Genomic DNA, 16,808 nt, shown 5'->3' with positions numbered 1-16,808 from the left:
AGCAAAGGAAAAAAACATAAAAAAGCAAAAAGAGAGAACTGGGAAAATAAACTAACTTAAAAGACAATTCATCGTCTTGGGCAAATGAAAAAAGAATGACAACGAAACAGACCTTATCAAAAGGCTTAACAACATTTGCAAATTATTTTCAGCAATTTCCAATTGGTAACCAAAAATCCTTCCATTGAAGAATTGCTAAAATAGCTTGCCTTTACAAAAGCACGAGACTTTTCAGTAGACTTGCTTAGCTTTAGATCATCTGACGAAAAGCAAACAAGAAGCCTCATACTTTAGGACTAACAAATACATCTCTGAACATACACACACATTTCCTGGGTCCCTTTTTCTGAGGCTCATTAGTATACTGGTAAAACTGTCACAGGAGTGTTGCATTAGCGCCACGCCAGGTGTGGTAACAGTGAGCAAAAGGTGAGTTACCTGAGACTTCCGCAGCCGAGGTGGTTGTTGTGGTCCGGCCGATGTTGGACAGCAGGTGGTCGATGTTCGGCACAGGCTGAGACTGCACTGTACTCTCCTGTTCCACTGAGGTCTGCAGGAAAGAGATCCAATGAGGGAGAGGATGAAGTCAACAAGGGATGCAGAGAGAAAAATGTTCAGCTCATACAACACTTCAGCCAACCAGAAAGATGAACAAACATCCACTACATCACACACTGAACATTCTGTGTTATTACCAGCGGAGAGTAGCATGACCGAGTGTGTTTAGATAGGTGTGTGTGTGTGTGTGTGCTTGGGGGGGTGAGAGAGCAGTAGCGAGATGGCGAGAGAGATGCTACGTACAACAGGGTCTTCGTCCCCCTCCTCAGTGAAGAACCAGTCAAACTGCTGAATGAGGTTCTCCACTATCTTGCACTGGTCTGGCATGTGGTTGACCATATTGGTCATGTTGTCCTCTGAGGTCCTGACCAGAGTCGGACCAAACACGATGGCCAGGTTACGAGGCTCCATCTGGGACGAGAGAGGAGACGTGAGTGGCATTCAGTCAAGTCCATACACAAGGCCTCTCTATTAAAAAGGCTCAATTTAAAATAAAACATTTTATCCGTCACACTGACATACCTTATTTTTCTCACAGTTTTCAGAGACCAACTTGAGGTGTCCAGAGAGAAATTTGAGGGTTTCATAGTGATGCTCAGGCAATTCAAGGATCTGCGAAGAGAACCAACCTTCAATGGAACAATTGAAACATACCACTAGACTACATGAAGCTCTTATTCCTATAGATCTATCATAAAACCCTCATAGAATGAAGTGTAACTTACCAGCCTCTTGAGCTCTTTCAACCTCTCCACTGAGTCTTCTGTTCGGTTGGCTTCAATAAAATCTGCATATTTTTCTGTAAATAGAATACAAGGATCACTTAGTTCCTTTAACCTGTTAGGGCTAGGGGGCAGTATTGACACGGCTGGATAAAAAACGTACCCGATTTAATCTGGTTACTACTCCTGCCCAGAAACTAGAATATGCATATAATTATTGGCTTTGGATAGAAAACACTCCAAAGTTTCTAAAACTGTTTGAATGGTGTCTGTGAGTATAACAGAACTCAAATGGCAGGTCAAAACCTGAGAAGATTCTGTACAGGAAGTACCCTGTCTGACCATTTCTTGCCCTTCTTGATTATCTCTATCCATTACAGAGGATCTCTGCTGTTACGTGACACTTCCTACGGCTCCCATGGGCTCTCAGAAGGCGGCAAAAAGCTGAATCGTGGCTTTGCAGGCTCTGGCTGAAAAAAAGTAGCGCGTTTGGGTAGTGGCTGGTTACAGTACTGTGAGACTCAGGTGCGTGCCCGCGTCGACAGAATGCTTTGTTTTCTTTCGTCTGTTTACCTAAACGCAGATTCCCGGTCGGAATATTATCGCTTTTTTACGAGAAAAATTGCATAAAAATTGATTTTAAACAGCGGTTGACATGCTTCGAAGTACGGTAATGGAATATTTAGAATTTTTTTGTCACGAATTGCGCCATGCTCGTGACCCTTATTTACACTTCGGATAGTGTCTTGGAACGCACAAACAAAACGCCGCTATTTGGATATAACGATGGATTATTTTGGACCAAACCAACATTTGTTATTGAAGTAGCAGTCCTGGGAGTGCATTCTGACGAAGACAACAAAGGTAATCAAACTTTTGTAATAGTAAATCGGAGTTTGGTCAGGGCTAAACTTGGTCGGTGTCCAAATGGCTAGCCGTGATGGCTGGGCTATCTACTGAGAATATTGCAAAATGTGCTTTCACCGAAAAGCTATTTTAAAATCGGACACCTCGATTGCACAAAGGAGTGCTGTATCTATAATTCTTAAAATAATTGTTATGTTTTTTGTGAACGTTTATTGTGAGTAATTTAGTAAATTCACCAGAGGTTTGCGGGGGGTATGCTAGTTCTGAACGTCACATGCTAATGTAAAAAGCTGGTTTTTGATATAAATATGAACTTGATTGAACAAAACATGCATGTATTGTATAACATAATGTCCTAGGTGTGTCATCTGATGAAGATCATCAAAGGTTAGTGCTGCATTTAGCTGGGTTTTTGTGACATTATATGCTAGCTTGAAAAATGGGTGTCTGATTATTTCTGGCTGGGTACTCTGCTGACATAATCTAATGTTTTGCTTTCGTTGTAAAGCCTTTTTGAAATCGGACAGTGTGGTTAGATTAACGAGAGTCTTGTCTTTAAAATGCTGTAAAATAGTCATATGTTTGAGAAATTGAAGTAATAGCATTTCTAAGGTATTTGAAAACCGCGCCACTGGATTACACTGGCTGTTGCGTAGGTGGGACGAATTCGTCCCGCCTAGCCCAGAGAGGCAAAAAGGTAAATAAATAGGATTTATTAACAATACTTTCTTAACCAATTGTCTTTTCTTTATAGGCATTCATTTAATGTGTGTTCAGTATCTCACCATTTGTAAAAAGGGGTTCTGGAAGTTTCCGGAAGAAGGATTTCAGTAAACTACTGATCACGTTTAGGTCCCTCCATTTCTGTCAGGGAAAGCAAGTGAGAAAACCATTAAAGGCGTTATTGTGAGATATGTATGTTTCAAGTTTTAATGTCACATGCACAAGTACAGAGAAATGCCTTTCTTGCAAACTCAAAACCCAACAATGCAATAAATCAATAAGAATGTAATACTTAAAGAAAACAGTAACACACAACAAGAAATAACAAATATGAAGAACACAATAAGTAAGTAAGCATACTATATACAGGGTCAGTTCCAATAGCATATTTACAATGTGCAGGGATATTGGAGTGATGGAGGGAGATATGTATAGGGGTAAGGTGACTTGGCAACAGGATATAAGAAACAGAGTAGCAGCAGCTTGTATGTGAGTGGGTGTGTTTATATGTGTAGAGTCAGTATAAATGTACGTGCATATTATGTGTGAGTGAGCATATTGGCTTGTGTGTGTGTGTGTGTGTGTGGGGCCCTGTGAGCGTGCATAGAGACAGTGCAAAAATAAAAGGTCAATAAAGATACAAGGTAAACTCAGAAAGTTTGTGTAGCTATTATGTTAGCTATTTATCAGTCTTATTGCTTGGGGATAGAAATGATTCAAGAGCCTGTTGGTACCAGACTTGATGCACCGGTACCGCTTGCCGTGCGGAAGCAAAGAGAATAGTCTATGGCTTGGGTGGTTGGAGTCAATTTTCTGTGCCTTCCTACCACACCGCCTGATATAGATGTCCTGGATGGCAGGGAGCGCGACTCCAGTGATGTACTGGGCTGTCCGCACCACCCTCTGTAGAGCCATGCGATCGAGGGTGGTGCTATTGCAAGACTAGGCAGTGATGCAGCCAGTCAAAATGCTCTCAATGGTAGAGCTGTAGAACTTTGAGGATTTGAGATCCCATGCCAAACTCTGCGCGTGTGTTTGGACAATTTTAAGTCTTTAGTGATTTGGACACCAAGGAACTTGAAGCTCTCGACCTGCTCCACAGCAGTCCCGTCAATGTGGGCATGATCACCCCCCCTCCGTTTCCTGTAGACCACCATCAGCTCCTTGGTCTTACTGACGTTGAGGGAGAGGTTGTTGTTCTGGGACCACACTGCCAGGGTACTGACCTCCCTGTAGTCTGCCTCATCGTCGTCGGTGATCAGGCCTACCACCGTTGCGTCCTCAGCAAACTTGACGGTGTTAAAGTCGTGCGTGGCCACTCAGTCGTCTGTAAACAGGGAGTACAGGAGGGGACTAAGCACACATCCCTGTGGGGCCCCTGTGTTGAGGGTCAGCGCGGCGTAGGTGATGTTGCCTACCCTCACCACTTGGTGTCGGCCCGTCAGGAGGTCCAGGATCCAGTTGCAGAGGGAGGTGTTCAGACCCAGAATCCTAAGCTTGGTGACGAGCTTGGGAGGGGACAATGGTGTTGAAAGTTGAGCTGTAGTCAATGAACATCATTCTCACATAGGTATTCCTCTTATCTAGGTGGGCGAGGGCAGTGTGGAGAGCAATTGAGATTGCGTAATCTATGGATCTGTTGGGGCGTTATGCAAATTGGAGTGGGTCTAGTGTGTCTGGGAGGGTGGAGTTAATGTGTGCCATAACCAGCCTCACAAAGCACTTCATGTTTACAGAAGTGAGAGCTACAGGACGGTAGTCATTGTGGCATGAAGCCTTAGAGTTCTTGGGAACAGGAATAATGGTGGTTAGCTTAAAACATGTGGGGATTACAGACTGGGACAAGGAGAGGTTTGTGTGTGTCTGTCACTCACATCTTCTTGGATGTCGATGTCACTCATCAGTCCTTTATTGTCCAGCTCCTCCTGCATGCTGGAGATGGCAGCGTTGTTCCCTGGTACTCTGTAGATCCCAGTGTACTCCAGCCCCCTCTCCTCTACCAGCTTACAGCACACCTCCACGATGAGGGGAACAAACTACACGGCATAAAGCCTTTAGCATTATACATATTGGATGAATCAAGAAACAAATAAATAGATACCACTTTCATAAACATAAAGTAGATCTTAAACCTAGCAAATGTCAGAGCATCAAAGGGGAACAAAACACATGCTCAATTCACACATCATTTCCACCATGTCTTTCTCACATGTGAACACACGCACACTCTCTCACTAACCCTGTTGGTCTGTGCAGATGGGCAGTCATCGAGGCGCACCCCAAAGGTGACCCCAGCTGTGGCCTTCTTCTCAAAGGGCTTCCTCATGATGCCGGGGATGCCCCTCCTCCAGGCAGCCTTATCCCGTGGAGGACTGGAGTCATCTGACAGAACACACACAAAGCAGCCGTGTCAGAGCTAATCCAGACTAAAGATACACACTCAAACCACACTAGCTACTGGAGGGTCAACAGCTGCTTCTGCAGACAGCCAAAGATAAACATTTTCAATAACATATTTCCACATGAAGTCCTACCATACTTACTGTCTACCGTTGTCGTGTAATGTACACCTTTACTGTGTAGAATAGCTACAACTTCGGCACTATGCACTCCTTTTCAGCTGTTTGTAAAGGACACAGCATGTCTACTGGTGGTAAATGTAATCCCTTGCTTTAAGCCCTCTGTTGTAATCTTACCCCTCTCTCCTGTTTTGGGTGAGTGTGGGCTCTTGCTTTCTCCCTTCCCCCCCAGGAGGGTGTGTCTGATACTGAGGGACTGCCGGGAGGTTTTGGGGGAAGGCTCAGTCTTGGGGCTGGGGGCACTGGATCCAACACAGACACACAAATATGATCTTCTAGTACATTCAATAATACTATGTGTGACTTTAATGGCTTGTGCATAGGACTGGGTCTAAAAGGACATTGCATTGTGGGTCAAATAAAGAGGGCATGTGTCAGGCTGCATACCTCATCATGGTGTTGTACTCTCTGATCTTTCTGCTGATCAGGTCTTGGCTAGTTATACCAGCATTCTGAAAGGCATCATAGACAACAAGGTCAGTGCATGTAAAGAATCAAACCTACAGGATTAATCAGTGATCTACCGTTTGTGTAGAGACACTGAATCCTGTTCGTGCTATTTAGAAGTCATGGGCTGGTCCCCAGCAGTGAGACTCTGTGGGAGACTGAGACCACAGACAAAGACCCAAGGCTAACTGAGAAGGGGCAAACAGCTGAACAAGCAAGTGCACTGTTAGCTCATTTCACAGGCCAACAGACAAGTTACCATACAACCAAGATCAAGTGATAGAACAGCAACAGTAAAACATTCTTGTTAGAGTCCAGCAGGGGATGTTTATGTATTTTCTGTAGCCTAGTGATATCATACATACAGTAAGCATGAGTAGTCAAGGGGTAGTTTCCCCAGACAGTTTAAGCATAATTCTGGAGTAAAATACATGTTCAATGCTTTTTCAGGAATAGGCTTAATCTATGTTAGGGAAACTGTCCCTAGTGTTAAAATGGTTTGACATTGTTATTATTAGGCAGTAGTAGTCAGTTTACCCACATTATTAGGCAGTAGTAGTCAGTCTACCCACATTATTAGGCAGTAGTAGTCAGTCTACCCACATTATTAGACAGTAGAAGTCAGTCTACCCACATTATTAGGCAGTAGTAGTCAGTCTACCCACATTATTAGACAGTAGAAGTCAGTCTACCCACATTATTAGGCAGTAGTAGTCAGTTTACCCACATTATTAGGCAGTAGTAGTCAGTCTACCCACATTATTAGACAGTAGTAGTCAGTCTACCCACATTATTAAGCAGTAGTAGTCAGTCTACCCACATTATTAGACAGTAGAAGTCAGTCTACCCACATTATTAGGCAGTAGAAGTCAGTCTACCCACATTATTAGGCAGTAGTAGTCAGTCTACCCACATTATTAAGCAGTAGTAGTCAGTCTACCCACATTATTAGGCAGTAGTAGTCAGTCTACCCACATTATTAGGCAGTAGTAGTCAGTCTACCCACATTATTAGGCAGTAGTAGTCAGTCTACCCACATTATTAGGCAGTAGAAGTCAGTCTACCCACATTATTAGGCAGTAGAAGTCAGTCTACCCACATTATTAGGCAGTAGAAGTCAGTCTACCCACATTATTAGGCAGTAGAAGTCAGTCTACCCACATTATTAGGCAGTAGAAGTCAGTCTACCCACATTATTAGGCAGTAGTAGTCAGTCTACCCACAGAACAGGAACACCAAGGCAACCGGACAAACTCTTCATAGCAGTTAACCCAAGGGGAGGAGCGGTGAACGAAGATAGCTTAGTCTCTCTGTCCAAATTCTATTGTTTCTTCCAGTGACCGAGGACAGTGAGGATGACTGGTGTAAATGACATCCAACAAGTGCAAATGCAGGCTACTCACAAGTGACTGCTTAAAAAAAAAAAAGGACACTGTCATTTGAAACAACTGTCTTGAGATAAGGTTATGACCTGGGAACCTGAATCTTGGTATAAATGCTAGCTACTGCATGTGAGTCACTTTGGATAAAAACATGTGCTCAGCAAAGAATTATTCAATCTAAGACTCATTACAATGTCATCATGTGATTATGATGAGATTAGTAATGCAGTACATTATAGTGGAGTGTCTTTCCCAGAAGAACCCACCTCATCATCCAGATTACTATTCTCCTGGATGACTCTGATCCAGGACAGCATGTCATCCCTGCCCTCCGCCTGGAACAGGTACTCGCAGTGCGACGTGGTCAGCCGCAGCACGTTCTTGCGTTTTGTGTCGCTGTAGGAGATGTCAATCAGGCAGGCCTTGACGCTGATTGGCTGTGGGTCGTCGTCGGACTGGGAGGAGGCGTGAGAGATGCCGTCCTTCTTGTCCTTGTAAAGCGTGAGGGCGTGGCCTCGCAGCACAGCGTACATCTGCTTCCACGACCTCGAACCCCCGCCCACACGCTACAGAGAGTTGGGGAGAGAAAGAGTGAGCGAGAGAGAAACATTGAGATAAGGCTCTGCGTGAAGATCAAAACTGTTGGCAATGTGGGGGTGGGCATGCATGTTTTCTTTCTCACACTATTGTGGATATTTTTGTTTCACATTGTCCTTTCCAGCATCTATGGTGGATTGTAACCAGACCAGCACAGTAGACCTCCACATGATTTGACAATATAAAAACATATACCTTGCTCTTCTCAGTGTTGAGCTGCCTGAAGTTGAGCCAGCCTTCTTTAGAAGAGTCACTGAAGATATCTGAAGAGGAGTCCCTTCTGGAACCAGAGTCATCAGACGACTTGTGTCCATCCAGAGCCTACACACACACACACACACACACACACACACACACACACACACACACACACACACACACACACACACACACACACCAATAGGAGTATCAGCAGAAACAGCGAGCCTGTACTCTTAAACAGCGTCAATCCCCAGGGAGTCTCAGGAGCATCAAAGCCTGACTACCGCAGAAAAATCAAGATAAGCCAAAAACCACACAACACATCCTGTCAATGTGATTAGAAAACATTTCAAAGGCACAGGGAGAGTACAAAGACTGAATTAAAAACCAATTTAATAAAAGTAGCATCTTGTCACACCGTTAGACACTCAATGTGGGGAAAAGCCTTAATCATAACAGTCCCTAGCAATTTAACAGACATAAACACAGCCAACATGTCATGGATAAACCTTCATAGAGCTGTTATAATGCTTTACAGTTGTTATAAACACAGCCAACATGATGTGGTTAATTAACCCTGGATTGATCCGTGTCCTCACCTTTCTTAGGCCTCTCAGTCCAGGCATGTGTTTACTGTTGGACCGGCTGGAGACCGAGAGAAGGAGGGGGACAAAACGGCAGATATTAGGAGGATGAACAGAGAACCATTGGAAAAGAGTATCATGAGAAATAAGACCAAATTTCAAAAAAGGACTTACCCTCTGCCTTCCTCTCTGTAGTTATCCAGACCCTCATCACAGGATTTGGACCTCTCTTGTTTGGTCGAAGCATCAGACTCCAGGATAGCATTTCTGAGGGACTCTTGAGAACGGAACATATAAACAACAACAGTGTGATGGGCTGTGTCATGGCAACAGGGGTAGATAAGTGTTTTAAGGAGTCAGGGCAGAGTGATGTTCCAGCTGAGTGTTATTGGTGAGGGTCAGTGGTGGTATTAGAGCTCAATATCACAGGACTAGAGATTCAAATTCGGCCCATTTTTCTGCCGACTAACTGACCCTCATTAACCAGCCAACAAACAGTAAAAAAAGAAATCCCAACGGTAAAATGACTTGACCAACAGAAAATACTATCAGAGATCTGTATATAATGACGAGATGCGTATGTTTCCGCCCTAACAATGGGAGGTGTCCCAAGGTGGGAAGGCAGTCGACAAGCTTAGGCCCAAAATAAGTCCATTGAAACGCATTGGGCTTATTTTGGACAGATTTTGTCGAGAGTGAAACCTCTCGCGTCGCCTCTTCCTCTCTGATACTATGCATGCATACAAGGACTGGACATTTTTCATTATGAGCTTAATAAAAACATGCAACAATAGCAAGCCTACTGCCTTACAGTCAAAAGGCTGTAGTCTGTTATTGAACATGCAACTCCTGTAATGAAGCAGATAAAACGACATTTTCAAACATTTACCCAAATACAATTAGTGGAAAACACAGTTGTAAACAGCAGACCTAATGTGAGCAGTTCCAAATGTGACAGGGATGAACATCACTGTTAGAAACTTAGAAAGAGCAACTACCATGATGGGTTGCTATATGACTAGGATTGGGCCTTTGGCTTCTGGACAACGAAAGAAAGTTGATATGAAAACCAATAGAACAGGAATGAAATGCTGGTTAATGGCTAGAGGAAGACTTTATTAAACAATTACCTCCACGTCTCTATGGATGGATTTTCACGAGGCTACTTTGAACAAGGTAAGATATGCCTCATTATTTGAAGTAAAACAAACCAGGTTTCAAACAGGTCTAGTGCCTCAAGCTCACAATGCAAAGTGGTGGTGGCCACTGACAGTAGAGGCAGGCTATAGTTTATGCCTCCTAATGGCGAATGGGAGATGCGCTTCACAAGTTGAGATTGAGAAATAAAAATAGCTCCTTTTTAATTGTGGCCACCAAAGTTTTTAACACAAGATCACATTTAGAGTTGTTACTTGTTGTGCAGTGACTGAGCTTCCAAAAGCAGGCTTCACTCCAGTAGCCTTGAGGAGCTACTCTGGTGCTGTCTGACGGGTGGTAGGCTATTCCGCTCCTCAAACTAGGCTCTGGTGCTGTCTGACAGGTGGTAGGCTATTCCGCTCCTCAAACTAGGCTCTGGTGCTGTCTGACAGGTGGTAGGCTATTCCGCTCCTCAAACTAGGCTCTGTAAGCTGTCTGACAGGTGGTAGGCTATTCCGCTCCTCAAACTAGGCTCTGTAAGCTGTCTGACAGGTGGTAGGCTATTCCGCTCCTCAAACTAGGCTCTGGTGCTGTCTGACAGGTGGTAGGCTATTCTGCTCCTCAAACTAGGCTCTGTAAGCTGTCTGACAGGTGGTAGGCTATTCCGCTCCTCAAACTAGGCTCTGTAAGCTGTCTGACAGGTGGTAGGCTATTCCGCTCCTCAAACTAGGCTCTGTAAGCTGTCTGACAGGTGGTAGGCTATTCCGCTCCTCAAACTAGGCTCTGTAAGCTGTCTGACAGGTGGTAGGCTATTCCGCTCCTCAAACTAGGCTCTGTAAGCTGTCTGACAGGTGGTAGGCTATTCCGCTCCTCAAACTAGGCTCTGTAAGCTGTCTGACAGGTGGTAGGCTATTCCGCTCCTCAAACTAGGCTCTGTATGCTGTCTGACAGGTGGTAGGCTATTCCGCTCCTCAAACTAGGCTCTGGTGCTGTCTGACAGGTGGTAGGCTATTCCGCTCCTCAAACTAGGCTCTGTAAGCTGTCTGACAGGTGGTAGGCTATTCTGCTCCTCAAACTAGGCTCTGTATGCTGTCTGACAGGTGGTAGGCTATTCCGCTCCTCAAACTAGGCTCTGTAAGCTGTCTGACAGGTGGTAGGCTATTCCGCTCCTCAAACTAGGCTCTGGTGCTGTCTGACGGGTGGTAGGCTATTCCGCTCCTCAAACTAGGCTCTGGTGCTGTCTGACAGGTGGTAGGCTATTCCGCTCCTCAAACTAGGCTCTGTAAGCTGTCTGACAGGTGGTAGGCTATTCCGCTCCTCAAACTAGGCTCTGGTGCTGTCTGACAGGTGGTAGGCTATTCCGCTCCTCAAACTAGGCTCTGGTGCTGTCTGACAGGTGGTAGGCTATTCCGCTCCTCAAACTAGGCTCTGTAAACTGTGAGTGTGATAAATAAAATGCACAACGACTAACAAAAATACACAGGGCAATTTAATTCCACAAAAATTATGCAAATTAACCTATAGACCGATAAGCATGACTGGTCGAATGTATTTTCAGGACAGAATTGTGTTGATACGCACAGCCCAAAATGAATGGGATATCTAAGCAATGACACGCTGAACATTTTTCTTCAAAGTGATTCGGCACTGATGGAGGAGACATCCTCGCTGCTTTCAAGCCTGTACAAAGAACTGGGTCAATGTCATGCATTCTCAGAAAACTACACAATGGAGGTGGCTGAAATGGAACGGTAGTATTTCCTATATAGTGCAGTACTTTTGCCCGTAGCCCATGGGGATGTGGTTAACAGCAGTGCACTACATACGGAATAGGGTACCATGATTCAGATGCCACCAATGACTGAAACAGACAACAACGGCGTTAACGACACAGCAATAGACAGAACTGTATCTGCACCATAACCATGACAACCAGGAGCCCCACCCTCAGAGTGCCTCTTACCTTGGTCATGTGACAGCTGTCGGCGAATGAAAGGGCACGGGGAGGAGCTTGGGTTCAGGGGGAGTATGGCTGGAACGCCAGATATCACGGCGGAAGCAGGAATGGACGTGGCCTCGTGGTCAACACTAGGGCTAGCCGGCTCGTCTGCAATCACACAACACACACTTCGGTATTACATGATGGTCAAACATCATCATCCCCATGAACTTCCTCATCATAATGGATAAAAAAAATATTCAGCTTCCTGAGATATTTAAGTTTTGCATCTTCAGAGTCCCAATGTAACCCTTGCATGGTACTACACCAACAACACGGCTGCTAGAAATGAGGATCTCTCCTGCTCTCTCCCCTCCGCATGTCCCCTTTTTTTAAAGAAAAGTGTCAAATTTAACTGCTGAGTAGTGCAGCATCTCCGACTCCGCCCACCCCTGGCGCTCCAAGCCCAAAACAGCTCAGAATACAAAGCTGCTCTCTACCTGCAGCGTGGGGCCCGTGGAGCTAAATTTAAAAGCCACTGCCCTAGTTCCTTCTTTCCAGCCTCCCAGGCTGCGCCCATCTCTCACCTCAACCAGGGCCAAGGAGAAGGGTTGTGAAGGAGCATCGGCAATGTAACCCCATAGGCATCTGTCACTAATATAGGCCTAACCTATAGGCATCTGTTACTAATATAGGCATATGTCACCAATATAGGCATATGTCACCAATATAGGCCTATCCCATAGGCATCTGTCACCAATATAGACCTACCCCATAGGCATCTGTCACCAATATAGGCCTACCCCATAGGCATCTGTCACCAATATAGACCTACCCCATAGGCATCTGTCACCAATACAGGCCTAACCCAAAGGCAGTTTCACCCTCTCTGTAGAGACAAAACAGCCACGGATGTCTTTAGATCTAGTGTTCACTAAATACAGCTAGACAACAACATGGGCCAAATGTACAACAACCCCATTGATGGTGTCTACATCAAAGAGAATACAAAGGAGGTATGTACCACCACCCACTCAACCTTTTGAGATGGAAAATAACTGCATACAAGAAACTGTACTTCTTCTAGGTTACACACGGACCCCTTCCCGTCTGTGGAATTCAACACACCGTCTGGTTCCTCCAGTGTCAGATAGCGAAGCTCACAATCCTGGCAGGCCCTGCACCAGGCCCACTGGTCCAGCCAAGCCCAGGACCCCAGCCCCATGCCCAGCCTGTCCACCAGCAGCATGCTGCACAGGGAGGGATTACCAGTCCTGGGAGAGGACCGTCACCGCACCTGGCCTGGTCAGAATCAGACTGGCCCAGTACCAGAGCTCCTCACTCTGGGATGGAAACATCATCCCAGCTTCTCTGGTAGTGGACGTACTCCTATACAAGTCCTGGAGTTCCATGCAAAACTGAAAGGTGAAACATCGCAAGATAAATCCTCAACGAGGGATCGTATTTGAAGACCTCATAACAATATTAGTTGAGACAGTCCAAGTTAAATCCACATTTGAACTCAAACTAAAATTCAGTAGAAGATGGATGACCTTATTCCAATAACACCCCACATTTTTTAAATCCCAATAAAACCCAGACAGACTGTCAGCTGTTAGATCCAAGAGGGTAAAGAATGTGACCTTGACCAGAGCATTGGCTAAAGAAGACTAGTGAGCAACCGGCTCTGCCACTCTGGGCCACTGGAATGGAATCTGACCTCACATGAAGAGGAGGGCTCCAACCGTACAGACAGTGGCCTGCTGGTCTTTCAAATGGGTCATTGATGGGAGCCTGAGGGCTGGTTAGAGCAGGTCAATCAGACCTCTGTTCTCTGGATCACATCATGGGCACCAGGCCCAGAGTTGTGGTGCTGTGGCTGCCCCATCACCCTCCCTCCTCACTGTCACTGCCTGCTTTGTCTGCACCTGGCTTGGCCCTGCCTGTTCCACTACCAGCAGTAGCGGTATGGAAGTACCATGACAGGTAGACATAACTGCTACATGCTGGATGACACAAAAATACATTTCTAACTGGTTGAAGTAAGGTCATCATCACCAGTAAGGCAGGCTGGTATAACAGAGATGATGATGGGGACATAAGTGCTGTGTGGAGGGGCATTCACAAGAAATGTGAGTGATAAAATTACATCGTCTCTAATAGGCAAATTGTCTATTGAAAGGCAAACTCAAGAACAGACTTTAATCATTTTAACAATGCCTTCAGTAAGTTTGTTAACACAAAGTGCTTCAGTACCATTCCAGAGCATAGCCCTTTGAGGTGAATGTTTAAAGGCATCAGTATGGTTCAGTTCGGATGGGGGGGCGAACCAAACAAGTGTGCTCACATACTCCCTTAACCTCTACGGGATCAGTGACCCTAAACCGGGATGGTTGTTGATAACGTGTGCTAATGTGACTAGAATGACGTATACAACAGCCAACTTTCCGGCTGCTGTTTATATGGGCAGAAAGCTGAAATTATTGTTAATATAACTGCAGTGTCCAATTAACAGTAGGTATTACAGTGAAAAAAAGACAATGCTATTGTTTGAGGAGAGCGCACAACAACAAAAAACTTGTATCATGGCAACTGGTTTGATACATTCACCTCTGAAGGTAAATAATGTACTTACATTCAGTAATCTTGTTCCGTGTTTGTCATCCTGAGGGTCCCAGAGATAAAATGTCGCATAGTTTTGTTTGATGAAATACATTTATGTTCAAATGTAGGAACTGCGATCTACAGTTTGACCCCATTGCTGTCTCTGGCTCCACACCCACCCCGCCCAGCTATCTAGGTGTGAAAGTTAGTGTATAAGCTAATTATCCATCATGTATGACATTCACGGAAGTGAGTAAACTTAAATGTTTTATTACTATACCATTTTGTATGTTCTCTATAGTGATGTACATGAAAATGTATCAATTGACGAATTCGCACATTTGGTCAAACTCGATACAAAATATTGTGCAGTAATGTAATTCTTCACTGGATCAGTCTGAAACTTAGCACACACACTGCTGCCATCTGGTGGCTAAAATTACATCTAGACTCCCATCTGAAAGTATGCCCTTTCTCTTGCATTTCAAAGACGGAACAAAAAAAACGCATGTTTTTTTGTTTGTATTATCTTTTACCAGATGTAATGTGTTATATTTTCCTACATTAATTTCACATTTACACTAATTTCAAAGTGTTTCCTTAATGGTATCAAGAATATGCACATCCTTGCTTCAGGTCCTGAGCAACAGGCAGTTAGATTTGGGTAGCTCATTTTAGGCGAAAATTTGGGGGAAAAAAGGGTATGATCCTTATTAAGACAGTCGCTTGAAAAAGCGCAATAGTACTGTTTGTCCATTTTGAGAAGCTGTAGCCAGTATACACTTAATCAAAATAGTCAGAATTAATCTAAAATAAATAAAAAATTCTGTAATTAATTTAGAAGTTTTTGCAGGAGATCTCACGTTTAATTAAGATGTTTGGTGCAGTATTTCTCAATAAAAGAATTTGCATCAAAACGAGTCGTCCCTCGTTGAATGACAAATATTTTATTGAAGAATCCCTACTGTTGACCAATCACTGACGAAGGGGCCTAGACTTCGGCTCCGAACTTCAGCTTGCCTCCAGAATACGCCCGAACAGCCAAAAAAATAATATATACATAATATATGCACAAACTCTACCGAACTGTTTCGGGTGGGAAACATGCAGACGCCTTAAAGACTCCTGTCAGCTGAGCAGCACCTCAACCAACACCTAAATGAGAAATGACAAGCCTCAGCTTACATCACACTGTAACACAATAAGCCCAGGCTACATACGGGTTCATCATGACTGGCACACACAGGCCTCAGTAAAACAAGTCCTGGTATAAAGCATGACAGAGTTGATTTACTGTAAATATCACATATTTAAAAACACACTATTGCTGCTAATCCACTGTGCCATCAATAGGAATGACTGTATGAATGCTGCTGCTACTCTGTTTATTATCTATGCATAGTCAATATAACTTTACCTACATGTACATATTACCTCAACTAACCTGTACCCCTGCACATTGACTTGGTACCCACTGTATATAGCCTCATTATTGTTATTTTATTGTTGCCATTTTATTTTTTACTTTAGTTTATTTAGTAAATATTTAATCTTGTTTTTCATAAACTACATCGATGGTTAAAGGCTTGTAAGTAAGCATTTCACGGTAAGGTCTACTCAATTTGTATTCGGTTGAATTCGGCGCATGTAACAAATAAAATGTGATTTGAAGCTCAAATTAGATCTGAATGTCTGATGATGAATTGTTTAGTGGAAGTTGCTGCCCCCGTATCCCTCTGCGGCAGTGGTACAATACAACAGGCCTGGCTGGCTCTACGACCAAATTCGAGCTAACTTCTGTCCCATGGGCCATACTAAAAATCACCATGCCTCATCTCTGCTGCCTCACTGTGACCCAGTTCCAGAGAACACACACCTGTAGAATGCACAATGTTCTTCAGCGTCCTTCCAGAACACTGTAAGTGGATCAGCAAACAGGCGTGTCCTACCTTACTGATCGCACTTACTGAGTGTCCCAGTAAAATATGATGTATTTTAGCTAGAGTACACCCTGACCCAACTTTTCAAACAGTAATAATAAATCCATGTCCTTGCTGTCCACAAGATTGAAGAAAAACACGTATGACTGACTCCTGAAACAAAATAACTTGCAGGTTGTGAGCTCAGTGTAATGACAGGATAGTCAGAACAGGTTACATTTTCATCCCACTGTCCCTTTAAGGAAAAGGTGTCTACTTCAGCTGTTTATGAAATGCTAAAAATGCTGAGAGAAAAGCTTTATCAGCAAAATGAAGGACATAAAAGGAAAATGCACAAATGCGAAAAATAATAATTTTACACACGGGCTTTAGCAGGAGTGACATTTAGAGCACTTCTTATGAGGACAAGTGTTCATAACACCATCAACATCATAGATTAGGTGGTGGGCGTGGCAGGGGGCGCAGTCAGCCCGTCGGCGCAGCTGATTTTCAGAGAAAAATGTTTAGAGGCCCGCCATCTTGGCGGTG

General features: G+C 44.2%; 1 protein-coding gene across 4 annotated transcripts in view; it reads right to left on the bottom strand.

Annotated features, from left to right (window-relative positions):
- Positions 1-16,808, bottom strand: part of LOC106569193 (rho GTPase-activating protein 21) — a 71,679-nt gene that overhangs the window by 8,688 nt on the left and 46,183 nt on the right. For all 4 annotated transcript variants that reach the window (XM_045694144.2, XM_045694146.2, XM_082960888.1 and 1 more), the window contains 14 exons: positions 11,761-11,904; positions 8,835-8,937; positions 8,676-8,721; positions 8,071-8,196; positions 7,545-7,844; positions 5,837-5,901; positions 5,567-5,691; positions 5,110-5,252; positions 4,745-4,906; positions 2,933-3,011; positions 1,284-1,357; positions 1,081-1,170; positions 802-969; positions 439-550 (listed from right to left, as the gene is read on the bottom strand). In XM_045694144.2, coding sequence (XP_045550100.1) covers positions 439-550; positions 802-969; positions 1,081-1,170; positions 1,284-1,357; positions 2,933-3,011; positions 4,745-4,906; positions 5,110-5,252; positions 5,567-5,691; positions 5,837-5,901; positions 7,545-7,844; positions 8,071-8,196; positions 8,676-8,721; positions 8,835-8,937; positions 11,761-11,904 — 1,737 coding nt within the window. The remainder of the gene's footprint in view (positions 1-438; positions 551-801; positions 970-1,080; positions 1,171-1,283; positions 1,358-2,932; positions 3,012-4,744; positions 4,907-5,109; positions 5,253-5,566; positions 5,692-5,836; positions 5,902-7,544; positions 7,845-8,070; positions 8,197-8,675; positions 8,722-8,834; positions 8,938-11,760; positions 11,905-16,808) is intronic.

This window comes from Salmo salar, chromosome 14 (assembly GCF_965601325.2).
Source record: "Salmo salar chromosome 14, fSalSal1, whole genome shotgun sequence".
Lineage (NCBI taxonomy): Eukaryota > Metazoa > Chordata > Actinopteri > Salmoniformes > Salmonidae > Salmo > Salmo salar.
Note: the sequence above shows the minus strand (reverse complement) of the source record. Positions and strands in the feature narration are given on the sequence as shown.